The sequence below is a fragment of the Cotesia glomerata genome, linkage group LG10, assembly GCF_020080835.1.
Source record: "Cotesia glomerata isolate CgM1 linkage group LG10, MPM_Cglom_v2.3, whole genome shotgun sequence".
Taxonomy (NCBI): Eukaryota; Metazoa; Arthropoda; class Insecta; order Hymenoptera; family Braconidae; genus Cotesia; species Cotesia glomerata.
Genome location: NC_058167.1, coordinates 15,932,860 through 15,956,495, shown reverse-complemented (window position 1 = coordinate 15,956,495; position 23,636 = coordinate 15,932,860). Strand labels below are relative to the sequence as shown.

Genomic DNA, 23,636 nt, shown 5'->3' with positions numbered 1-23,636 from the left:
AATGTAAAATTTATTGAATAAATGATTTATATATAATTAAAAATTTTTTTTATTTTGTTTAAGCATTTGGAGTGCTATAAAAAAAAATCCGTAATTAGATTGGTGATAAAAAAGGTCTAGACAATTGTAAATTAGAAAAAAATGAGTTACCCGTTTTATTTAAAAATATTTTTACAGGAAACAAGATATAAATAATTATCACTGACCAGATGAATCAACGCCGTTGATTAGCTTGCATAATAACACAGCATAAATTTATAAGTTGTATATATTCACTTCCACCTTCAAGTAATCTGTACGCGCATTGCTAAAAATTTTTTAATTGAAATTAATTATTGTCATTTTAATGAACTAATTAAATAATTAATAATTAAATAAATAAATTAAATTAATTAAATAAAGAAATTTACAGACTATATTTTTATAAAATTACTTACAGCAAGTCTTTCTCCAATTATCGCTTTTTGTTTGTCAGAAAAATCATCAGATACAATTATTCTATCACTTAGCTGTTCAATAAGCTGAGAAGTAGAATAAGCTTCCAGCAGAAATTCATCAACAAAATCCTCAACTTTACTAAAATCTTTTCCTTGGGAGACTTCCAGCAATCTGTTCAACCATCTATCTGGTACTACCTATTAACCAATTAAATAAAAATAATTCAATAAAAACTGTTGAATAAATAAATAATTAATAATGAATAATGATATGATTATAAAAATAGAAATACTGAATATTAACTTACCCCGGTAACTTCAACAACGTCATCAACAGTTATCTCCACGTCTTTTCCTTTGAGTCTCGTAACAGATTGCAGAGAAGTAATAGCTTTACGCAAGTCTCCTCCTGACGCATCAACCAACTTCGTTAGTACGTACTTATCAGTAACTAGATTTTCTTCCTTGCAAATGTGCTCTAATCGCTCTATTATTTTTTCCTGACCAAGCGGTTTGAACCGGAACTTGGTGCAACGGGAAGTCAGAGGCTCGATGATGCGCGATACGTAATTACAAATTAAGCAGAACCGAGTGCTGTGGGATTCCTTTTCCATTGTACGACGCAGTGCTGATTGAGCTGCATGCGTCATACTGTCTGCCTCGTCTAGTATGATGATTTTGAAAGGTGGGCAAGGAGTTCCGCTAAAAATAATCGTTCGTTGTTATTAATAATTAAATAAATCATCAGCAAACCTAAAAAAATTTTTTTATATTGTAGAATTTCAGAATAAAGTTGTTTTCTTATGAACTACTTAGATTACAGGCCCCAATTTTGTGGGGATAGCAAAGACACCTGTTTCCAGGTGTCAAAAATACTTAAAGTATTTTATTTGCTGTTAAAAAACCAAAGACTAGTTCTCTATGTCTTGGCATTAGAAATTAAAAGCAATTTTACTGTCTCGTTGGTAATAAAGATATTAAATCTCTAAATTAATACCTCTGAGTAACAACGAGGCTATGACCAACAAAATTTAAAACCTGCATCACCGTAGAACTCAAACCTTTTACTTAATCATCATTAGTATTTTATTTAAAATAAATTGTAAGATAAAAATTAATTTAGCAGATATTTGATAATTTTAAGAATTTTTTTAGTAAATAAATTATGACGAAAAAAAATAAGAAAAAAAATTGACATGTAAAAATTTTTAAAAAAATAATTTTTTGGAACAAATTTATTTGTTAAAAAAAAAAAACTAAAAAATAATCAAGAGACTGCTAACTTTAATGTCATAATTTTTAGATAACACTAAAGTTAGCCGACATTTTTTATTTTTTTTTTTAATAATTAAATTAGAACAAAAAAATATTTTTTAAAAATTGCACTTACAGTTTTTTAAGTTTTTTACAAATGAAATTTAAAAAAAAATTTTTTTGTAATAATTTTTTCAATAAAAAAAAATTCTTAAAATTATTAGATATCGGCTAACTTAATTTTCATATTGTTAGTCATAATTATAAAAACGTACTCTGGTCGAGTGGCAGATGCTGTTAGTTGCGAGAATGATTTGACCTTATCTCTGATAATTTGGATTCCACGTTCATCCGAAGCATTAAGTTCCAAAATACGGTCTTTATAAATATTTCCAAACAGTTGTCTAGCAGCCGCGAGAATTGTACTTGTCTTACCAGTACCAGGTGGTCCATAAAATAGCAGATTTGGAAAGTCACCCCCGGACATACTTTGTCGCAGTACTTCCACTACTTCATTTTGCTCTACGACGTCTTCGACGGTTCTTGGGCGACTAAACACAAAATTTTTTGTCATTAATTCATTCAATTAGTTAATTAATTCATTAAATAAGTTTTTTAATAATTAAAATAATCTAATGGATGAATGCTTACTATTTTTCAACCCATGGAGGTGCTGGACCGGCTTTTCCTTCCTTAGACTTAGAAGTTGTGGGTTTTTTTATATCGCCTGGTCCCAACTTACCAGTTTTCAAAAATGCGTGCATTTTTTGTATTTGTTTTTTATAATATTTAAGTTAAAACATTGGAATTTAAGCACTGAATTTTATTCAGTGAATCCACAAGTTTTTTTGTAAGTTAGTATAGGTTATAAACTCCAAGCGACAAAACTATACACAACGAAAGCCTTTCCCGCCAACTGTTAACTGCAGAATGACAGATTGAAAAATTTTCATTACCGACCAAGTGATAGTTTTAAAATTTTAAATTCTAGACTTATTTTAGTTCAAAGGATGGTCGTATACATGAAATTTTCAAGAAAGCTTAATTAAATAAATAAAAAATTCTGTTAAAACTATTTTTAAGAAAACATAACAATCAATTATTGATTTTAAGCCTTTATTAAAAGTGAAGAAATGGAAAAATTAATTAAGCTAAAAATTAAATATGTGGTCAGAAAAATTGTTATCCATAAAGTTTTATAAAAATAAAGAAATCAAAAATTGAGAAAATAAGAAGAAAAAAGTTTTTCAAACCATCTTTTAATTTTAACTTTAAATTCTACGGACTAGTGCTTTAGTTACGAGAACTTACTCATCAAAATTAATTATAAAGAAGAAATAATATTTTAATGAGAGTAAAATTTTTTACCTTACGAAGAAATATTATGATAGTGAGTAATAAATGATAAAAAAATTTAATATTTGATATAGTTAAAATTCATTTTTTAAATATAAATAATTTTTTTGATCAGGATAATGATTACGTAAAAATAAGGAGTAAACTGTATAATTATTCACAATTATGAATGAACGTACGTCATAACGATGCGGTGAGCTTGCGATTGATGAGGAAAAATCGTCACAAGATTATCATTGTATATAGTTAAGAAGTATATAAAAGAAATCTTGTGCGTTCTTAGCAAGTAGTCAAAATTGAAGTTGTTACTGGTGAACATCTCTCAGAATAAAATTCATCATGTTCGGGTAAATATTTTTTTTAACATCCGTACTTTGAAAATATAAGACTTGAAAGTTTGAAAAAAAAAATAAGTATTAAAAATCTAGTGTGGTTGATTCGCGATAAGATTCTTTCTCAGGCAGTGTGAACATTTAAAAATGGTTTTTATAATTTAAAATTAAAAAGAAAATTAAATTCTAATGTGATATTGATATGATCGATTTATAAATCTTTTATTTATTATGGCTTAAATATTTATCTTATTTGTAGAAGATATAAAATTTAATTGACTTAAAACTTGTTATGATGAACTGTCTTGCGTTTGATCGAGATTACTAGTGATTAAAATAGACCTTGATTTTTTTACACTTACTTTATTTTAAATAACTGAAAAAATTTTAATCCTAAATCAATAAAATTAATGAATTATTATTAGAATTATTAAGGATGGATTTAAATTTTAAATTAAAAGAAGAAACCATTTACTTGATAATTTTATTAAACCACTATTAATAAATTATCAGATCTAGTTAAACAATAATTAATTGATTATGGAAAAATATCTTTTTCCATCATAATTTATTGATCAAAATATGATCGATTTAAGGTTTGTGTAAATAATATTAAATTTTTATATTTATTTTTAGGATTCCCAAGAAAATAGTAATCGGTGCATTTGCTGGATTGGCTATTTTAATACTTATCATATTAGCGTGCATAGTTTTTTTTATGAATTTCCATTTTCAAGAGATAAAATTCATAAGCGCATCGTCTCTAGGAAAATTCCAAAAGGTAAGCTGTGTACTTAACTCACAAATCAATGCTTCTAGTCAATTTTATTTGAAACTAAAAAAAATTAAATATACTAATAAAAAATTAATTAAATAACAGGCTGGAGTATCTTCAACCGGACAATGTGCGGAAGTAGGAAATAGTATGCTTATCAAAAATGGTTCTGCGGTCGATGCTGCAATTGCTACATTATTATGCGAAGGAGTCGCGTCTCTTAACAGGTAATACAAAGTCGTAATTATTTGATATACATTATTACTATTATCAATTTAATAAAAAACGATGTTACACAGAGATTTATAGAAAGAAACTAATGTAGATTTATACTTTTTTTTTTACAGTATGGGTTTAGGCGGTGGATTTTTAATGACAATCTGGGATGCAAAAAATCAAAGAGCTGAATTTTTAAATGCCAAAGAAAGCGCTCCAGCTAAAGCTACCAAAGATATGTTTGTAGGCAATCCTCATGAATCTAGAAAAGGTAAATACATTTTTATATACTAAAAAAAATGTAAATAAAAATATAAAATTATTATAATTGTGATTTACCTCACTCAGGTGGAAAAGCTATCGCAGTTCCCGGAGAAATTTTAGGATATTGGGAAGCTCACAGAAAGTACGGAAGACTTCCTTGGGCGGATTTATTCATTCCCACGATCCAATTGTGTAAAAAAGGAGTTTTAGTGACTGATTATTTAGCTAATGTATTAAAGATAAAATCAATTAATATCAAATCAGAGCCCACTCTAGCTGAAATTCTTATCAATCCACAAACTAATTCCACGTGGACTGTAAGTATTTATCTCTTTCAATCTTTTTACAAAGTAAATGCTAAATTTATTAATAAAAAAAATGTTATAATTATTATACAGGCAGGAGACAGATTAAAGAGACCTCAATTAGCAGAAACTTTGAAGTTAATAGCTCGATATAATGCTAGTATTTTTTATAATGGCTCTATGGGTGAAAAAATTGTCAAAGAGATCCAAAGCCTCGGCGGTATTATTGACATGGACGATTTACGGAATTACAGGTATTACCTCGAATCGATCAATTATTGATTGATAATAAATTTAAAAGAACTTTTAAAACGCGTTATAATTTATGTATGATATTATAATATTTAATTATAATGTTGACAATTAATTCACACTTTATTGCTAAACTTTATTGCTTAAACACTTTATTGCAATCTAAAAATACATATATCAAATTATAATATTTGTTGCTGGTCTTTACAGAGTTCAATGGAAAAAACCAATAACATCCAATCTCGGTGATTTAACGATGCACACCGCAGCATTACCTGGTTCAGGATCACTGTTGACATTCATGCTCAATGTCCTCGAAAACTTAGTTTCAATGAATATTACTGAAGAAACATTCTGGCAGCGAATCATCGAAACCTTCAAATGGGGATACGCTCATCGGACAAAACTAGGAGATGATAATTTTGTTAAAACAGGTACTATAAAATATACAATTATTTTATAATAAATAGAAAAATAAACTCTTAACTTACTGAAGTTATTATTAATTTTCAGACGATTTAACGTGGAATTTAACGTCCAAAAAATACGCCGAAGAAATTCGCCGAAAAATTGTTGACAATTGGACCAGTAATGATCCCAAGTTTTATGGAGCTGAGACTGATAGTCCAATGGATTCTGGAACTGCTCATGTTTCCGTACTTGCTCCTGATGGATCCGCTGTTTCTGTAACATCGTCAATTAATATGATGTAAGTTTCAAAAAAATATTTTAATTAAAATTATTTCATATTTTTAAGAACGCTTAATTAAACTCTAATTGATCAACCCTAGATTTGGTTCATTGATACGTTCGAAGTCTTCTGGAATAATACTAAACAATCAAATGGATGATTTCAGCACGCCGAATCTTCCCAACGGATTCGGCTTGCCTCCTTCTCCAACTAACTTTATAGAACCAGGCAAGCGACCGCTTAGTTCGATGGTTCCAACGATAATTGTAAGTGATTAGTGATCGCTTACATTGAAGTTATGACTTTGCTTCAATGATGATAGCTATAATATTTATTTTATTTTTTAGGTCGATAAAAGTGGACAAGTTCAATTAGTTGTCGGCGCAGCTGGAGGTTCAAGAATTACGACAGGAGTCGCATTGACCATAGTAATGAATCTCTGGCGTGGATACAACATCAAAGAAGCTATCGATAGTCATCGGCTTCATCATCAAGTATGTATTGCTTTTTTATTTATAACAATTAGAACTAATACAAATTGGATTACTTATTGGTGGTTGATGTTAATGTTTCAGTTAATTCCCATGACAGTAGACGCAGGATCCAATTTTTCTAGTGAAATATTACAACATTTAAGAAGCTTTAATCACACTGTTAAAACTGCTCCGTTTGAGTGCGGAGTAACTGCGATATCCAGATTAAATCATCCTGGAGTGACGGCAAATTCTGATTATCGGCGAGCTGGATCGGTCGCCGGATTTTAAAGCATAAAAGTATTGCTCAATTAATTTTAATTTATATATTAAAGAGTCTACAGTATTATAAAAAACGGATTAAGTTTTTCTTAAAATATTTTTACTAAGCTTGAATTTTTTTCATGTATAATTCATGTAAAATTTATTATTTTATATTATTTATTTATTTATTTATTTTAATAAAATTTTTTCTATAAAATTAATATATTTGTTTAAATTTATAAATTATAAACTAGTTTTTTTAAATCTAAGATACTCAATACAAAAGCTTTTGTCAATATTATCTTGACAGAAAAATAAGTCATTTTAAAAATAATGAGCAATGTTTTTTTATTAATTCCATCAAAACATTGACATTGTATTAATTCCTTATCAATTTTAAGATAAGAATTTTTCAGACAATATTAGGAATCATTAATGTCCGTCTATCTTTAAAAGTATGTGTTGTGTTACTCGATAAATTAATGACGAGCTTTCGTTAAGGAATAAATATCAAGTGGGAGAAAGTGGCATGATGGCCGAGCGGGCTAAGTCATTATCTCGTTAGTTCGCTCGCACATCATGCCATGTTGATTATGGCAGTGAAATACAGAAGTGAAAAGGGATGTGCTGGGGTCCAAACGTAATATAAAAGCCTCAACCTTGTAAAAACCAAAGAAACGGTATACAAGTAAAAATCGAGTAAGGTAAAAGCCCCAATAGATGATCATATACTGGTACGTGATCATCTATTGGGGCTTTTACCTTATATATATATCAAGTGGGAGAAGTTATAAATTAACACCGCTGATATAGTCTGCCCGTGTGATTGATAAGTATATAATAGAAGTGTCTTCGACTCTGAGCAAGTTAGTTGATTTGGAAATTTTTATCTGTCAACTTCGCATAATAAATTGCACTCGGCATGTTTGGGTAAATGATTGTTTTTTTATATGTAATTAATTTAGTCTTATCAGAAATCGTTGTGTGGTTAACTTACTTACTTCTGAGTGAACTTATCCATTTTTTATTTAAAATGATCAATGCAATTTCATTTTAAAAATAATTTAATTTAAAGGTAAAAAACATATTTGTTTAAAAATATTGTGCATTTATTCGTTATGTCAGAAATCGCTTTAACTCAAGGTCTTTACTAATGATACACATTAAAAAACAATCTAAATTGACCACACATAAAAAAATGCCGTAATTTTTATCTTCATAGTTAAAAATTTCATTATTGTAAAATTTAATAATTTAAAATAATTAATTTTCATGTAAAATTTATAACATCTTGAAATATTTGCTCGCAGATTTAGTATATACTTTTTTAATAAATTTTATACAATGTTAATGCACATTTTAATAACTGATAATAAAATACAAGAATCCAGATCTTAAATAATAATCCCATTAAAGTTAGTAATCACTTAACAATTTTTTAATTTTATTTATCAAAAAAATTGCATTTTTTATTTTTTTTTATTTCTATATGTCAATTTTTTTTAAATTTTTTTGGCCATAATTTATTTGCTATAAAATTTTTTAAATTATTAAATAAATGCTAAGTTAATTTTCATTAAATAATATTAACTATTATATTAATCTATTCTTCTACACTTGTACAATAATAATTCCTATTTTTCTCAGTCTCTCGAAAAAATTAGTAGCCGGCGGATTCATTGCATTTGCTCTTTTCATTCTTATCATCACCGCTTGTGTCGTATTTTTGAAGATATTGACAGAAGAAGAAGAAACTTCAATTAAAAAATTCATCAGTGATTCAGACCTTGGAAAATTTAAAAAGGTTTGTTAGTTATAAAAGTAAATTATATCAAATAGGATAAAAATTAAATTATCAATTTAGCAAGATTATAATCATACTTCAATAAAGTTCTTTTATTTATTTAAAGATTTACACTAATCTCTATTGGGAGATAATTTTATCATTTAATTCAATTATCACTGCAGAAAATTAATAAAGTTTTATTTTTACTAGATAAAATTATAGTGATAATAAATAATTATTAGTTTCAATACATAATTACTGTTGTTTTACACAGGCAGCAGTGTCAACAAATGGACGAGAATGCGCGGGTATAGGAAATAGTATGCTTCTTAAAAATGGAAGTGCAGTCGATGCTGCAATAGCAACATTACTATGTGAAGGAATCGCATCACCTCACAGGTATTATACAACATACTATTTACAATAAACATAAACATTTTAACGAGTACATTTTCTTCCTCAATTTGCTTTAATTAAACTAGCAACGTCAAAGCATTATTACATGCTGATTTCATGCAATAAATTTAAAAAAAATTACTTTATTTTTTTTTTCTTCTTGCTAATAATTCAGTGAATAGTTATTTATTTTTGCATTATATAGTATGGGTCTTGGAGGTGGATTTTTAATGACAATTTGGGACGCTAAGACCAAGAAAGCGGAATTCCTCAATGCCAGGGAAACTGCGCCGGCAAAAGCTACCAGAGATATGTACGGCGGTAATGCGACTGCATCTATGTTTGGTAAATAAAATTTTATAAATCGACGTTCTAATTAGCAAATTGTCTAACTCCATTTTAGAGAATCTTCTATTTGAAAAAAAAAAATTGGTTCAAAATTTATTATCACTTTAAAAAACCATTTAATATCATTAATATCTAATAGATATAATATTTAGGTATGAAAATTAAGTTAGCCGACATTTAAAAACTTTTAATTTTTTTTTTTATTGAAAGAATGACTACAAAAAAAAAAATTTTTCATATGTAAATAACTTTAAAAACTATAAGTGCAATTTAAAAAAAAATATTTTTTTGTTCTAATTTAATTATTAAAAAACAATCTAACAATTAAAAACGTCGGCTAACTTTAGTATCATTATTTAGGTTTGAATCATTCAAATAATTTATAATTGAATTATTGCTACATCAAAGTGTTAAAAAATCACCCTCTAAAACATAAGGAGTTAGACAAATTGCTAATTAGACCATCGATATGTATTTCAGAGTATGTAGTTAATAATTAAGGTAATAAATATTTTACTTTGATTAAATGAAGGTGGTAAGGCAATTGCGGTTCCTGGAGAACTGTTGGGATACTGGGAAGCGCACCAAAAATACGGGAGACTACCGTGGGCAGATTTATTCACGCCAACCATTAAATTGTGTGAAGAAGGAATTGAAATGAATCGTTATCTCGATGAGAGATTAAAAAGTAAAATATCTTATATCCGGGCAGAGCCTACTTTGGCTGAAATTCTTATCAATCCAAAAACAAATTCAACGTGGACTGTAAATATTTATCTTTTTACGGAGCAAATATCTAATTTGAATGCAAATGTTTGCTATTTTATATTTATTACAGATCGGAGATCGATTAAAAAGACCTAAATTAGCAGAAACATTGAAGGCTATAGCTAAACACAATGTTAGTATTTTTTACAATGGCAGCATGGGTGAAGAAATCGTTAAAGAAATCCAAGGCTTCGGAGGAATCATTGACATGAACGACTTACGGAATTACAGGTATATAATTACAGGCTATTAACTGATAGCAATTATAAATAAATTATTAAATTCATTGCATTATAATCTTTATGCGACAAGAGTTCAATGGAAAGATCCAATAACGTCCAAGCTCGGTAATTTAACGATACACACTGCGGGATTACCTGGCTCGGGATTAATATTGACTTTCATACTCAAAGTCCTCGAAAAAATACTTCCGATGGATATTAGCAAAGAAACATTCTGGCAGCGTATCGTTGAAACCTTCAAGTGGGGATACGCTCATCGGACTGAACTAGGCGATGATAGGTTCGTAGATCTAGGTACGTAAAAAGAATAATAATGTCAGATATGATATTAATTTATAGATAAACTTTCAAAGTTTTTTGTCTACCAAGGATAAATTGAAGGAAACTCACCAAGGATTTTATTAATTACTTGTAGATAGTTTGAAACGCAATCTCACGGCTGAAAGTTACGCTGAAGAAATACGAATAAAAATTAAAGACAAGTGGACGAGTAATGATCCGAAATTTTATGGTGCAGTAACTGCAACTCCGACCGATTCTGGGACTGCTCATGTTTCCGTACTCGCTCCTGATGGATCCGCTGTTTCTGTAACTTCTACAATTAATCAAGTGTAAGTTAGATTTTATAAACAATGATTGTTATCTATATTAATAATTAAGAAATGACCTTGTATCTTGTGAACTATTGACATTTTTAAAGATATAAGCTGATCCCGATGTTACACTCATTGAGACCTTTCATTTGAGTACCCACATCAATTTTTCATATATTTTATATATTTATATATATTATATATATGTATATATGAAAAATATATCAAAAATGCATGTGGGTACTCAAATGAAAGCTCTTGATGAGTGTAACATCAGAATGAGCTTATATCTTAAAAAATGTCAATAATTAAAAAATGACATTGTATCTTGCGAACTATTGACATTTTTAAAAATATAAGCTCATCCCGATGTTACACTCATTGAGACCTTTCATTTGAGTACCCACATCAATTTTTCATATATTTTATATATTTATATATATTATGTATATGTATATATGAAAAATATATCAAAAATGCATGTGGGTACTCAAATGAAAGCTCTTGATGAGTGTAACATCAGAATGAGCTTATATCTTAAAAATGTCAATAATTAAAATGACATTGTATCTTGCGAACTATTGACATTTTTAAAAATATAAGCTCATCCCGATGTTACACTCATTGAGACCTTTCATTTGAGTACCCACATCAATTTTTCATATATTTTATATATTTATATATATTATATATATGTATATATGAAAAATATATCAAAAATGCATGTGGGTACTCAAATGAAAGCTCTTGATGAGTGTAACATCGGGATGAGCTTATATCTTTAAAAACATCAATAGTTAAAAAAGTACAGTGCAATTTAACAAAAGTTATTATTTAATAAAGTAAAATTTTATTATTTTTTCACAAGTCACGGCAATCACATAGTGACTAATTTTTTATTAATAATTAATCATTTATTACAAAATATTACAGATTTGGTGCAATGATACGCTCTAAGTCAACTGGAATTATATTTAACGACGAAATGGATGATTTTAGCTCTCCAAATATTACCAATGGATTCGACTTACCTCCTTCGCCGGCAAATTTTATTGAACCCTACAAAAGCCCGCTTAGTTCGATGACTCCAACAATCATCGTGAGTTAACTAGTTAATAGTTATTTATATTTATTAACTAAATAACTAAAATATAATTATTTGAGTAGGTAGACGATAAAGGAGAGGTTCAATTAGTTGTCGGCGCAGCTGGAGGCACAAAAATAACAACTGGAGTAGCATTGACAATAATATTAAATCTTTGGCGAGGACACACTATCAAGGAAGCTGTCGATGCTCGAAGGCTTCACCATCAAGTATGTCATTTTTAGTTAAAAATAAAATAGATAAATTTTATGACAATTATTGTTAATTTTAATTTCAGCTACTGCCTATGAGACTTGAAGCTGAACCAAAGTTCGATGAACAAATATTAGAATATTTAAAGAGTCTTGAACACAATGTTTCTTTTTACGGAGGTCTAGGAAGCGCAGTCACGGCAATATCGAGAATAAATCATCCAGGCGTGACAGCAAATTCTGACTACCGGCGAATCGGATCAATCGCTGGTTTTTAAATAAAATCTCAAATTTTTATCTTTAATCCTCAGTCATGATAAAGTATTATTATCCTAATCTTAGCTAATGTACATATTTATTGAATTCATCCACTCATTCTCTATTATTCACTTAAAAACTAAAATAACTTAGATAATTGCTCAATTATCAAAGATTCAATTATTTATTTCAACCAAATATTTTATACTGTAAAACTTGAACCATTTTTAAGAGTAAAATTTACAAATAAATTAAAAAGTACAAAAATAATTTAATCACTATCACCGGACTCTGAAAGCTCCGCATCTTTTTTAATAGTTCTTTTTTTACGTAAAGATTTTTTCCCGGAATTTCCAGGACCAGCTCGAGATTTTCTAAATACTTCAATGGCTTTTAATTTTTTTTCCAACGCTTCCGCTTTGTCTTTTTCTCTTTGTGGAATAACTTCCTGCATTTTTTCCTGTTCTTTTATTCGTTTTATTCTTTCTTCTTTAGTCTCTCCATCAACACTTCCTTTAGCCGGATCAAGTAACTCAGGAATTTTGGTCTTCTTCTTATAAGTTCTACGCTTCTTAACTCCTTGTTCTTCATTAGTTTCTTGATCAGCTTCTTCGACCAGATCTTCATCATCAGCATCCTGAGCTCCAATTTTCCTGACAGCTTTCTGTACCCGCTTGCTTAATTTTTCTTCAATGGACTTGGGCACCGTGCTAACCTTGAAGTAAGCCATAATATTCTTCTGCGACTTGTTGTCCAACAATCGCTTCATTACAGGCGCCATAGTTTCTTCAAACTTGAGTCTAGACCAGCCAAATTTTTCTCTCGTGTAGTCTTGCAGTAAAACTAAGTTAGGTTTGCTCCAACTGAAAGCTTCTTTGCTCTCGTCGACCGTAGGAAATAAATAAGCCTGCGCAACAGCTTGGCTGGGAAATCCCTGATCAACAGTGACATTTTTTAATTTATTCCTCAGCACAGTTCTTCCCGGCTCTGTTCTTAATGTCCCACCACGAAGCCACGCAGAAAAGTTCATTAAACCCCGGAGAATATCATCACCTTCTGATGGAAAATTAGCGATTATCTCCATTGCTGTTACAGTACCAACTCCTGTAAGTCCTATCGTGTAATCACTTCCAACTAAAAAAGCCAATTGAATCATTTGTTTTCTCGTTAGTTTGAAGTGATGTTCAATGTCTTTTGATCGGTATTCATAAACTTCTTTTTGATTGTTGAAAAAATCTTTGTAAACACAGCGACCGCCGAATAACCAGATGTCAGAATCGTCTGTGATAGTTCCATCAGTCAAATTAAGAATTTCTAAATACGCGCACTGAGCTTCGGCTTCCTGAGGAGCTACCAAATACGGAATACCGAATAGTCGTAAAAGATCTTGAGCATCACAACGCATTTGATCAGTTACTTCCAATGATTGTCTTTCTAACTTTCCAATTTCACTTCTTAATTCTTGATTTTCATTTTCTAACTGTGATTTCATTTCCGATAACTCTTCTCTTTTGTTCATTTTATTTATTAATTCTTCTTTAGTATTTTCAAGGCCAGATATTATTTGCTCTACTTTGTTAGATTTTTTTTTAACTACGATTTCTTCAGATGGTTCTTGAACTTCAATCTCTTTTAACAGCTCAGCTTCTTTATTTGTTGTCACTAATTCTGGTACATTTTTTATTTCTATATTTTCGCTTGTATTTATTTCTTCTTCTGTTATTTGAGCAATTAATTTTTCTGGAGTTTTATGAGCAATTTCCTTGTCTTCTATTTCTAAATTAATTACACCGGGTTTTAATTGATCAACTGTTTTAGAATCTACTGATTTTCTTTTCAATGGAGTTACTTGAGCTGGTAATTTAATCACTAAGGAAGTATCAGTAGACGAATCAAGATCAATGGTATCTAATTTGCTTGTCGATGAATCTGATGATTCATTTTGAACTTCATTATTAAATACATCAGCAAAAATATCTTCATCATCCGTCTTTTTATTAGTTTTTACAATTTCATTTTTCAATACATCTTTTTGATTAGTTTTTACAGCTTCATCTTTAAAAACATCAGCAAACATATCTTCTTCTTCATCCAATAGATCAACAGGCTTAACAGTAACTTCAAGTTTTTTCTCTGCTTTAATCTGAGGAATAGGAACGTCTTGTACTTCTACAAAGTCATCAGAATCTGAAGAACTACTAATCGTTTCAACTTTATCATCAGACACTAGTGTGTTTTCTTCAACTATTACTTCTGACGTAGAAACTTCTTCAATTTTAACCGACTCGAAACTTGACTCTGAATCAGTCCTAGATTTTTTTCTTCCACCAAAAAATAGATTATTCCCAGACTTCTTTCTTTTATTTTCGTTTGTACTTTTATTTAAATCCGGCGAATTATTCTTATCTCTATGCTCTAAGAACTCAAGAATTTTTTCATGTGACAAGCCCCACTGTGCTTGCATATAAGCCAACACAGGATTAGCAGGCTTACCAAAATATTTTTTAACCGCAGGAGACTCAACGGGTTTTTCATTAATTGCTATTTCTTCTTCCCAGTCATCTTCCAAATCATATGCATCGATATCATTCAGAACTTCAAGATTTTTATCTACAGGTAAATTTAAATCTTCACTATTCATTTGTGAACAATCAGGTTCATTGATTAAAGATAATTTTGAATCATCGTCAGATAAATTTGTCTGCGAACAACCAGGCTCACTAAGTGCAGAAAGTTTCGAATCATCACTCGTCTGTGAAAACTCACTTGATACAGATAATTTTGAATCAGCTGATTGAGATTTATCGACAGCTTTAGCATCAATTGCCTCTTGACTCGACTTCAGAGCCTTGAGATCATTGACATAAACCAAACGCGTAGTACTATTAGAAGCTATCCTAAAAGCAGTATCGTCTCTACCCTTTGTATCGACTCCCTGATCTTTTAATAATTTTTCTAGCTCATCCAAAGTAAGTGTCTTACCACCCATTTCTTTTTCCGCAATCTCCAAAGATTCTTGGACCTTTCTCCGTTTTAGCAATCGCTTCATTTGGTAGCTAGAAAACAGCTGGGAATCCTGCGGCATTTCTTTAAAACGTCCCCAAGAATTTTGCTTACGCGTGTCCTTCAGGTCGGTTAGAATATCATAACGAACGTCTGCTGGTAGTGCTCGAAAATCATCATTATTAATATCTACGTGATGAATATTACCTTTCCATCTTGCCTGCTTGCGAGGACTCAATCGACGCCCGGACTCTTCGTCACTGGACTCATGATCTGATAAATTATCCGGTAAATCGGGCAACTTGAACATGTTATCAACTTGCTTAATCTGTCTCGATGAACCTTGAGATTGTTCTTGGTCGTCATTGTTGCTCTTAGACGTCACAGCTTTTACCAATGACACTTTCATCAAGTTTTGCAATAGATCATTTTTAACTTTTTCAGCTTTTCCAGCTGCCAAAGCTTTGTGTTTTTTTCTTGCAGCCTAAAATTATTATTTAAAGTTGTGAATTTATTTTTATTTAAATGAGTAATTAAATATATTAAAGTTAGCAGTCACTTAACTATTTTAAAAATTTTTTTAACAAATACATTTTTTCAAAAAAATTATTTTTAAAAAATTGTATTTTTTATTTTTTTGAATTTCTAAACATCAATTTTTTTTCTACTTTTTTTGCCATAATTTATTTGTTAAAAAAATTATCAAATATATGCTTAATTAATTTTCATAATTAAATAGAAAGATATATACATACTATCGTATTTTTCTTCAATAATGGAACACCACCATCAAAAACAAATACTGGTTTTATTCTGTAATGCAAAAGCTTGCATATACGTTTAAATAAAAGCAATAAATGTGCATTAGGAACTGCATGTCCTCGACGATCTTGATAGCCCTGCAATGCCTGATGGATCCAAATTGATATATCTAAAAAAATAATGAAAATTAATTTAGCATATATTTAATTTAATATTAAATAATAATTTTTAGAATCTTTTTGACAAATAAATTATGGCAAAAAAATGAAAAAAAAAAAAAAAATTGACATGAAGAAATTTTAAAAAATTAAAATGCAATTTTTTAAAAATAATTTTTTGGAACAAATTGTTTGTTAAAAAAAATTAAAAAATGGTCAAGTGACTGCTAACTTTAATGTCATAAAAAAATATATTAAATTATAAAACTTTTTAATAAATAATTTATTGTTTATATTCTGTAGATTAAAATTGCATTATAAAATACCTATAGCAAGAATTTTTCCTTCTAGAGTCTCCAGAGGTACTGGTTTACCAGATTTTTCAATTAACCTCCACAATCCAGTCACTCCCATAGTTAACAAACAATTTAAAATGACAAAATCTCAACTAAATAAACTAATCATATTAATATTATAAATGTCAAACAATAACAACACTTTATAAAAAAAAACAACACCTTGGTACTTTAGTGATCATGATAGATCATGTCTTTAATACTAGTCGGTAATGAAGTATCAGCCAAGATTTCGTAATTTTCAACGCAAGATGTCACAATAATACAATTTACTTGTAATTTGAAATAATAACATTCTCACGCGGTTTATAATGGGCTATCTACCAACATCTACACGCGATCATTTGATATTCTCATTCATAATACACACGTGTAAAATTCGATTCGCTGCGGTCATAAAGTTTCATTTTATTTCCCATCAGCGGATGTCTTGTTATATTAGACAATTCTGCATACTATACTAGTTAGTTGCAGAATAACGATAATCTATTATATGCACAGTAGACCGAATTCGAATACGAAGACTATACCCCTACTGGTTAATAATTCAAACATGGCCAGTTATGAATATTTTAAAGTAACTAAGCATTATTATTTTATAACTATTAAAACTGTCAGCGGAATGACGAGATAATGATTAAATAGTACCTAAAAAAATAAACATTAAATCCCAACTCATAAATCCAGCATAAATTATCTTGAAGCTTAGACAAAAAAAATTAAAAAATAAAACAAAACCTTGGTTTTTTAAAATTCCCACGGATATTGCATAGAATTGGCTTAAATCTCTTCTCAATTTTATTTTAATGGGAAGAAAAAAAATAAATACTTGTGTTTCTTGTGAGTATATAAATAACTAAATAACACTGGTACCGTTGAATCGTAAAAAATGAGATAGAAAGTTTTTTATTCTGTAAAAATAAAAAAATAGTCAGTACTTAATAATTATTTTTATAAAATTTATATAAAAGTAGGTAAAACCTGTGTAGTGTATATGTCTAAGTTTCAGAGGTATGGATGTATAAATGGATATACAAATGTATATCATGATGATGGTTTGGAAGTGGAGTGAGGTAGAGGCCACCCACTCTTTCCCACAGCAGGTTTTTCCCACGCCCTCCAGAGTAACCCCAACATCCTTTTGCGGCAGCAATTCCACGGCGTGCGGGGAAGAAAAGAGAGCGGCGGTGGCACAGCTATAAGCTATAAGCTATAAGCTCCAACTAAATCTGTTTTTTTTATGGATGTGTAAGTCTATAGACACTCATATGTATGAGTGCCAATAAATATACTAAAACGTGATGTAGTAGATGGATGGATGGATGGATGGATGTTTGTGGATGTACAAATGTTAAGCCTGGACGAAAAAGATCACAGGGGGGAAATTTAATAACTACAGATATACACGTTAGTATGAAGTGTGTAAATATGTGTACGTACTTACGTAGATGATAATAATATTAGTATTGGTGTGTTATATAGTTGAAGTTATATATTGGTGGGAGAACACGCGTTGCAAGAGAAGGGTGGAGGCGCTAGGGTCGTCACCAGGTCCCGTCAGCCCGTCATTGTATACAACGGTAAAACAATAGAAAACTACGGGCCAATAAGTCTACGGTGTTGTGAAGAAGTGCTTTTAGTTTAACAATGTATCTCGTCAAGGAAAGATGTTAATTACTGAAATTTTGTCTACGTCAAAAAACCAAAGAACTTTTTTTTAATAATTACTTTTTTTAATTTTTATTATTGCAATAATTATTAATATTTTATAACTATTGATGTATTGACGTTTGACGTTTAGTGTGTCAATGTATGCACGTGGTATGTCTTCATGTAATTTATGTTTTATATATAATTGTTATCGGAGCAGAATTGGCTTAAATTTATGAAAATTAAGTTAGCATACATCTAAAAATTTTAAGAATTTTTTTTCATTAAAATAATTATGAAAAAATTGAAAAAAAATTTTCATTTGTAAAAAACTTGAAGTGCAATTTTTTAAAAATATTTCTTAGTTCTAATTAAATAAATGTAAAAGAATCAAAAAATTAAAAACGTCGGCTAACTTTAGTATTATTTTTAATTTAATTTGAATAACCCGCGTAAATAAGAGCGGGTTGGCAAGACTGTCGGAAAATTCGGATAGTGAACAGGTGTTTTTTGGATTTACACTCACACGGACAATAATACAAACACACTAGCGCAAATCGAATATCTGTATGCATATAAATCTTAAGCTTAGTACAAATACAGACTAAGCGAGACCGAGATCCTGAGTGTTGGAAAAAATAATATAAGCTTGCTTTCATTTTAATTGGTGGTTTATTCTATTTTAACTATTTAAAACTGACGTTTTATTAAAGACCCGCATCATGAGAGCTACAATTATGGAGTTATTGTCATTTAACTGAGTACATATTTAATAATAACAGAGTAAGTGTCTAAATAATGCCGAATTTCGGCTCAATATTTTATATTGTATATATATATATATATATTTTTTTTTTTATTTTCTCCATTTTTTAAACTGATTTTATTTAAGCATTTCATATTTTTAAAATAATGAGTGAGTTTGACACTTTGACAAATATTGTTTTTTATTATTAAAAATAATTTTTTTTTATAATTTTTATTTTTTTAATTATTTACAAAAATTTTACTCTAATTTTCTGTATATTTTTTTTAATTGAAAATATTTTTTTATAGAAATTGCAATCATAATGATCTGAATGACATATATAACCTATACTCGTCAATGATTTTGGTACAGAAAAAATCATTTGTTTATTTACTTAAAATCCAGCAAAATATTAATGAAAAAAACAAACCGGTAATTATTGATAATTAAATAATTATATTTAAATTGAAATTGTTTGTTAAGTATTCAGCGAGTTAATTAGTTAATTAGCAGTAGCATTGTAATATATATTTATATTTATATAAATGAATATTAGCGATGAAAAAATTGTATTATATAACTGACGGATAGTATTCCTAGTGTTAGAGTTAAATTGTGTCAGAGAATAATGCAACGAGCGCCTATCATCATCTAGACTGCACAATTAATTTATGTACATCAATATGTATGCGAGTTGTTGGCTTTCGGAAGTCCAGAGCTCGCGGGTTAGCTATAATTGCACTTGCACCGAGGTCACTATTATTTTTTTTGAATAACTATTCAAGGGGATGATACTTATCAGAGTAACACTTTTTATACATGCTTTAAAATAAAATTTCTTCAGTTAATTAAATAATTATCTTTACTCAATTCATAAAGTTAAAGTTTATCGTGTTCAAATTTATTTGAATAAACTTAACATGTACAATGGTTATTACAATAACGAGACAACAACAGTACACGAGGGGAATGTGGTTGATTGAAGTGAAGAAAAACGGCCTCGACGATGTTCTCACGAGTTTGAACGCATTTCCTCTTTCCTGCGCTGGAAGTCTGTAATTCCCAGTACAGTAGTCAACGTAGTCGACGCGAGATTTCTTGAATTAATTATGACTTGGAGAACAAAACGACGAATCTTCCCACGCAAAAAAATATTTTTAAATGTACTCACATTACACTTGTAACAAACAACTATTAAAAACAAAACATCAACACTCTTAATTCACATGGACAGAAATACTGTTATCTATCTCATTAATTACTATTATTATCATTGTTATTACTATATATTTTTTTAATAATTTTAATGACATAGAGCCGTAAGAACAAAATATCATTTAAAAATTAGTAATTTCTAGTCTTTCAATCATTTATCTACAATGTCAATTAGAAAGTATAAAAATATATTAATTACATCTAATTAATGATTCAATTATAAGATAAATAATTACAAAATTAATGACAATAAAGTTAGCCGACATTTAAAAATTTTTAGAATTTTTTTCATTGAAAAAATTACTAAAAAAATTTTGTTTTAATTTCATTAGTAAAAAATTTGAAAAACTGTAAGTGCATTTAAAAAAAATTTTTTTAGTTCTAACTTAATAAATTAAACAAAATGAAAAAATTGCGGTTATTATTATTATTATTATTATTATTATTGTAAAAAATTAATGAAAATTAAGTTAGCCGACATTTAAAAATTTTTAGAATTTTTTTTATTGAAAAAATCATTACTAAAAAAATTTTTTTTTAATTTCATTAGTAAAAAATTAGTAAAAAAATTTTTTTTTACTTCTAATTTAATAAATTAAATAAAATCAAAAAATAAAAAATTAACTTTGTTATTATAAAAAATAAAAATATCTAAACAATTTTATAATAATTTTAATATTAACACTAATAATGTAAATTTGATTATTATTTCAGTTCGTGATGTACCGGTGGGCAAGTGAAAGCAGTAAGGTCGTGTTATGAGGACAAGAAGAAAGAGAAAGAAGAGGTGGTAATAAAGCCCTGGTCATCGTCATTGTCAAGGCCGCTGGGAAAACAATAGCAAACAAAGATTATTTATTAAAAAGATGCCTCATCAATTTGGTTTACCAGCCATGGCCCACGGAATGCAATCGCCACCCTCGCCGACAGCTGTTATGTCGGCATACCCACGTTACAGCTCAACTGTTTACCGAGCAGATCATCAAGATCAGCGGTTAACACGCGAAGCCATGGAACGGTATCTGCGCGATCGCAGTGATATGGTTATCGTTATTCTTCACGCCAAAGTTGCTCAAAAATCATACGGTAATGAGAAGCGTTTTTTCTGTCCACCGCCCTGTATATATTTATTTGGCGATGGCTGGAGAATGCGCCAGGAGCAGATGCTCAGAGAAGGCGAGAGCGAGCAATCAGCTCAGCTCTGCGCGTTTATTGGGATCGGTAATTCCGATCAAGACATGCAGCAGTTGGATCTCAATAATGGCAAACAGTATTGCGCTGCTAAGACACTCTACATATCAGACTCCGACAAGAGAAAGCACTTTATGCTGTCGGTCAAGATGTTTTACGGTAGTGGACATGACATTGGCGTTTTTCACAGCAAGAGAATAAAAGTCATCTCCAAGCCGTCGAAAAAGAAACAGTCATTGAAAAATGCAGATTTGTGTATTGCTAGCGGTACTAAAGTCGCTCTTTTCAATCGATTACGTTCGCAAACTGTAAGCACGCGTTATTTGCATGTTGAAAATGGAAATTTTCACGCAAGCTCGACACAATGGGGTGCATTTACCATCCATCTGCTGGATGACAATGAGAGTGAGTCAGAAGAATTCCAAGTTCGTGACGGATACGTCCATTATGGGAGTACTGTTAAGCTCGTGTGCTCAGTTACAGGGATGGCATTACCGCGTCTAGTTATTAGGAAGGTAGATAAACAAATGGCGAGCCTCGAGGCTGATGATCCGGTATCTCAGCTCCACAAATGTGCGTTCTACATGAAAGACACCGACCATATGTACTTGTGTCTGTCTCAGGAGCGAATTATCCAGTTCCAAGCAACACCCTGCCCTAAAGAAGCTAACAAAGAGATGATTAACGACGGCGCTTGTTGGACAATCATCAGTACTGATAAAGCAGAGTATCAATTCTTCGAAGGAATGGGTCCGGTACGCTCACCAGTTACTCCTGTACCATTAGTTCACAGTCTTCATCTAAACGGCGGTGGAGATGTTGCGATGCTGGAACTTAAAGGTGACAATTTCACCCCAAATTTGCAAGTTTGGTTTGGAGATGTTGAGGCTGAAACAATGTACAGGTGTCAGGAAATAATGCTGTGCGTTGTGCCTGACATTTCTTTATTCCGCGGTGAGTGGCTCTGGGTACGCCAGCCTACTCAAGTTCCCGTTTCTCTTGTTCGTAATGACGGGATTATTTATGCCACTGGTCTGACCTTCACGTATACCCCAGAACCTGGGCCCAGGCCACACTGTCCACCGGCTGATGAAATTATGAGAGCCCCACGAGCCATGCCGCATCATAATCAAGCAAGTATGCCACCAGCCATCGCTGATGTACCTTGGAATTCTCATCATCCTCCCACACAGCCTGGTCTTTGATACTCTAATGATTTTTATACGGACAATCAATCCGAATCCATATCAAATATTTCCGTCGAGGAGTACGATACTGATTTTAATTATCGTAATCATAATAATTCTTGCCTTGATGAACAACGAACTGTTGATTCTTCATTCGACGAGGATCAACTGTGTAATTATCGCGAACGGTCGCGTTGAGCTTAAAATTTATAATTTATTTTGTAGTGATTTTATGTGGACAATATTAATGTTAGAACTCTAAGAAATATTTGTGTAATAATTTATGGTAGTCAGGCATAAGACTGTAGGAATTTGAAAAAAAAAAATTATATTAATGATTGTGAGTGTAAAAAGACTTCGTGGACTTTTTTATAAGTTTTGTATGTGACAAGTGGACTTTTCGTTTACAGAAAAATAATTTAGAGGTTTTAATATGGAATTAAGTATAGTTTATAATTAAAAATTAAAAAAAAAAAAAAAATAGTATTTAAATAACTCAAAAGTTTGTTCTGCTGAACTATTAATGTAAATATTAAATTTAATTGCAATAGTTTTTGAATTTTGTAATTCTACGATATTATTTTCTTATTCTCTGATAAATTAATCAAATACTCAGAGTAGAAATTATATAATAATTATACGAAAAGGATTTAGATTCTAACGAAGAATATACAAGTACGTAAATAAAGTTCTTGATTATTGTAAATAATACCTTGGCACAATGTAATTTTCTTTATGATTATCGAAGATGAAAATATGTATAATAATTACTAATACATATAGGTACTCACTTAATATTATTATTAAGAGACAAATATTAACACGACAACGTGCATATTAATATTTATAATTTATTTGTCATATTACAAATATACAAACAAATTATTATACCGATAATAATAATTGATTAAGTTAATTATAATTATTAATTTGCACAAAGAGAACAAATATATATGTAATGAAATGACAATGATATATGGATATATATATTATAAATGAACAAAATAAATCAAAGTATAGTTTTTTCTTTTTTTGTAAAAAAAAAACGTTTTTTTTTTTA

At 29.8% G+C, this 23,636-nt stretch overlaps 5 protein-coding genes and 2 long non-coding RNA genes across 11 annotated transcripts; 3 read left to right on the top strand and 4 right to left on the bottom strand.

Moving 5' to 3' along the window:
- Positions 1 to 131: 131 nt before the first annotated feature.
- On the bottom strand, positions 132 to 2,621 carry LOC123272865 (replication factor C subunit 4). Its single transcript, XM_044739878.1, has 5 exons — positions 2,343 to 2,621; positions 1,967 to 2,242; positions 746 to 1,139; positions 438 to 635; positions 132 to 307 (listed from the first exon to the last, which is right to left on the bottom strand). Exons 1-5 carry the CDS (start codon positions 2,453 to 2,455, stop codon positions 215 to 217), a joined length of 1,074 nt encoding a protein of 357 aa, XP_044595813.1. The 5' UTR covers positions 2,456 to 2,621; the 3' UTR covers positions 132 to 214.
- A 670-nt stretch (positions 2,622 to 3,291) lies between these two features.
- On the top strand, positions 3,292 to 6,710 carry LOC123272857 (glutathione hydrolase 1 proenzyme-like). The gene is made up of 11 exons (XM_044739871.1): positions 3,292 to 3,394; positions 4,016 to 4,160; positions 4,260 to 4,381; positions 4,502 to 4,641; positions 4,719 to 4,951; positions 5,033 to 5,193; positions 5,402 to 5,625; positions 5,705 to 5,900; positions 5,983 to 6,148; positions 6,230 to 6,376; positions 6,458 to 6,710. Exons 1-11 carry the CDS (start codon positions 3,387 to 3,389, stop codon positions 6,644 to 6,646), a joined length of 1,731 nt encoding a protein of 576 aa, XP_044595806.1. The 5' UTR covers positions 3,292 to 3,386; the 3' UTR covers positions 6,647 to 6,710.
- LOC123272863 lies at positions 5,458 to 10,642 on the bottom strand. The gene is made up of 4 exons (XR_006511185.1): positions 10,550 to 10,642; positions 10,295 to 10,449; positions 5,683 to 5,875; positions 5,458 to 5,597 (listed from the first exon to the last, which is right to left on the bottom strand). It is a non-coding gene; the product is annotated as an uncharacterized LOC123272863 (long non-coding RNA).
- Positions 7,422 to 12,464, top strand: LOC123272856 (glutathione hydrolase 1 proenzyme-like). The gene is made up of 11 exons (XM_044739870.1): positions 7,422 to 7,549; positions 8,267 to 8,423; positions 8,680 to 8,804; positions 9,007 to 9,146; positions 9,682 to 9,914; positions 9,988 to 10,148; positions 10,230 to 10,453; positions 10,575 to 10,770; positions 11,686 to 11,851; positions 11,920 to 12,066; positions 12,135 to 12,464. Exons 1-11 carry the CDS (start codon positions 7,542 to 7,544, stop codon positions 12,324 to 12,326), a joined length of 1,749 nt encoding a protein of 582 aa, XP_044595805.1. The 5' UTR covers positions 7,422 to 7,541; the 3' UTR covers positions 12,327 to 12,464.
- LOC123272864 lies at positions 8,216 to 8,763 on the bottom strand. Of its 2 annotated transcripts, none has more exons than XR_006511186.1 (2): positions 8,665 to 8,763; positions 8,216 to 8,405 (listed from the first exon to the last, which is right to left on the bottom strand). It is a non-coding gene; the product is annotated as an uncharacterized LOC123272864 (long non-coding RNA). The 2 variants fall into 2 exon arrangements; XR_006511187.1 differs by having other exon boundaries at positions 8,657 to 8,724.
- A 7-nt stretch (positions 12,465 to 12,471) lies between the features above and the next one.
- On the bottom strand, positions 12,472 to 17,857 carry LOC123272855 (DNA excision repair protein ERCC-5 homolog). 2 transcript variants are annotated; one of them, XM_044739869.1, is made up of 4 exons: positions 17,567 to 17,857; positions 17,324 to 17,496; positions 16,065 to 16,240; positions 12,472 to 15,793 (listed from the first exon to the last, which is right to left on the bottom strand). In XM_044739869.1, exon 4 carries the CDS (start codon positions 15,716 to 15,718, stop codon positions 12,578 to 12,580), a length of 3,141 nt encoding a protein of 1,046 aa, XP_044595804.1. In that variant the 5' UTR covers positions 15,719 to 15,793; positions 16,065 to 16,240; positions 17,324 to 17,496; positions 17,567 to 17,857; the 3' UTR covers positions 12,472 to 12,577. The 2 variants fall into 2 exon arrangements, with proteins under 2 accessions (XP_044595804.1, XP_044595803.1); XM_044739868.1 differs by lacking the exons at positions 17,324 to 17,496; positions 17,567 to 17,857 and adding an exon at positions 16,556 to 17,236.
- Positions 17,858 to 18,055: 198 nt separating this feature from the next.
- Positions 18,056 to 23,068, top strand: LOC123272858 (suppressor of hairless protein). Of its 3 annotated transcripts, none has more exons than XM_044739873.1 (2): positions 18,056 to 18,406; positions 20,913 to 23,068. In XM_044739873.1, exon 2 carries the CDS (start codon positions 21,065 to 21,067, stop codon positions 22,592 to 22,594), a length of 1,530 nt encoding a protein of 509 aa, XP_044595808.1. In that variant the 5' UTR covers positions 18,056 to 18,406; positions 20,913 to 21,064; the 3' UTR covers positions 22,595 to 23,068. The 3 variants fall into 3 exon arrangements, with proteins under 3 accessions (XP_044595808.1, XP_044595807.1, XP_044595810.1); XM_044739872.1 differs by lacking the exon at positions 18,056 to 18,406 and adding an exon at positions 18,619 to 19,018 and having other exon boundaries at positions 20,913 to 23,064; XM_044739875.1 differs by lacking the exon at positions 18,056 to 18,406 and adding an exon at positions 19,283 to 19,415.
- The last annotated feature ends 568 nt before the right edge of the window (positions 23,069 to 23,636 follow it).

What these genes read in the sequence shown, in the direction of transcription:
- LOC123272865 (XM_044739878.1), bottom strand. Translation starts at nt 2,455, where the DNA reads ATGCACGCATTTTTGAAAACTGGTAAGTTGGGACCAGGCGATATAAAA. An exon ending in CCTCCATGGGTTGAAAAATA is followed by an intron (nt 2,243 to 2,342) that starts GTAAGCATTCAT and finishes TTTTGTGTTTAG; the next exon opens with TCGCCCAAGAACCGTCGAAG. An exon ending in GCATCTGCCACTCGACCAGA is followed by an intron (nt 1,140 to 1,966) that starts GTACGTTTTTAT and finishes GATTATTTTTAG; the next exon opens with CGGAACTCCTTGCCCACCTT.
- LOC123272857 (XM_044739871.1), top strand. An exon ending in GGAGTCGCGTCTCTTAACAG is followed by an intron (nt 4,382 to 4,501) that starts GTAATACAAAGT and finishes TTTTTTTTACAG; the next exon opens with TATGGGTTTAGGCGGTGGAT. An exon ending in ACATCGTCAATTAATATGAT is followed by an intron (nt 5,901 to 5,982) that starts GTAAGTTTCAAA and finishes GATCAACCCTAG; the next exon opens with ATTTGGTTCATTGATACGTT.
- LOC123272856 (XM_044739870.1), top strand. An exon ending in CGATGACTCCAACAATCATC is followed by an intron (nt 11,852 to 11,919) that starts GTGAGTTAACTA and finishes TTATTTGAGTAG; the next exon opens with GTAGACGATAAAGGAGAGGT. An exon ending in CTCGAAGGCTTCACCATCAA is followed by an intron (nt 12,067 to 12,134) that starts GTATGTCATTTT and finishes TTTTAATTTCAG; the next exon opens with CTACTGCCTATGAGACTTGA.
- LOC123272855 (XM_044739868.1), bottom strand. Translation starts at nt 16,643, where the DNA reads ATGGGAGTGACTGGATTGTGGAGGTTAATTGAAAAATCTGGTAAACCA. An exon ending in AGGAAAAATTCTTGCTATAG is followed by an intron (nt 16,241 to 16,555) that starts GTATTTTATAAT and finishes TTATTTTTTTAG; the next exon opens with ATATATCAATTTGGATCCAT. An exon ending in TATTGAAGAAAAATACGATA is followed by an intron (nt 15,794 to 16,064) that starts GTATGTATATAT and finishes TAATAATTTTAG; the next exon opens with GCTGCAAGAAAAAAACACAA.
- LOC123272858 (XM_044739873.1), top strand. Translation starts at nt 21,065, where the DNA reads ATGCCTCATCAATTTGGTTTACCAGCCATGGCCCACGGAATGCAATCG.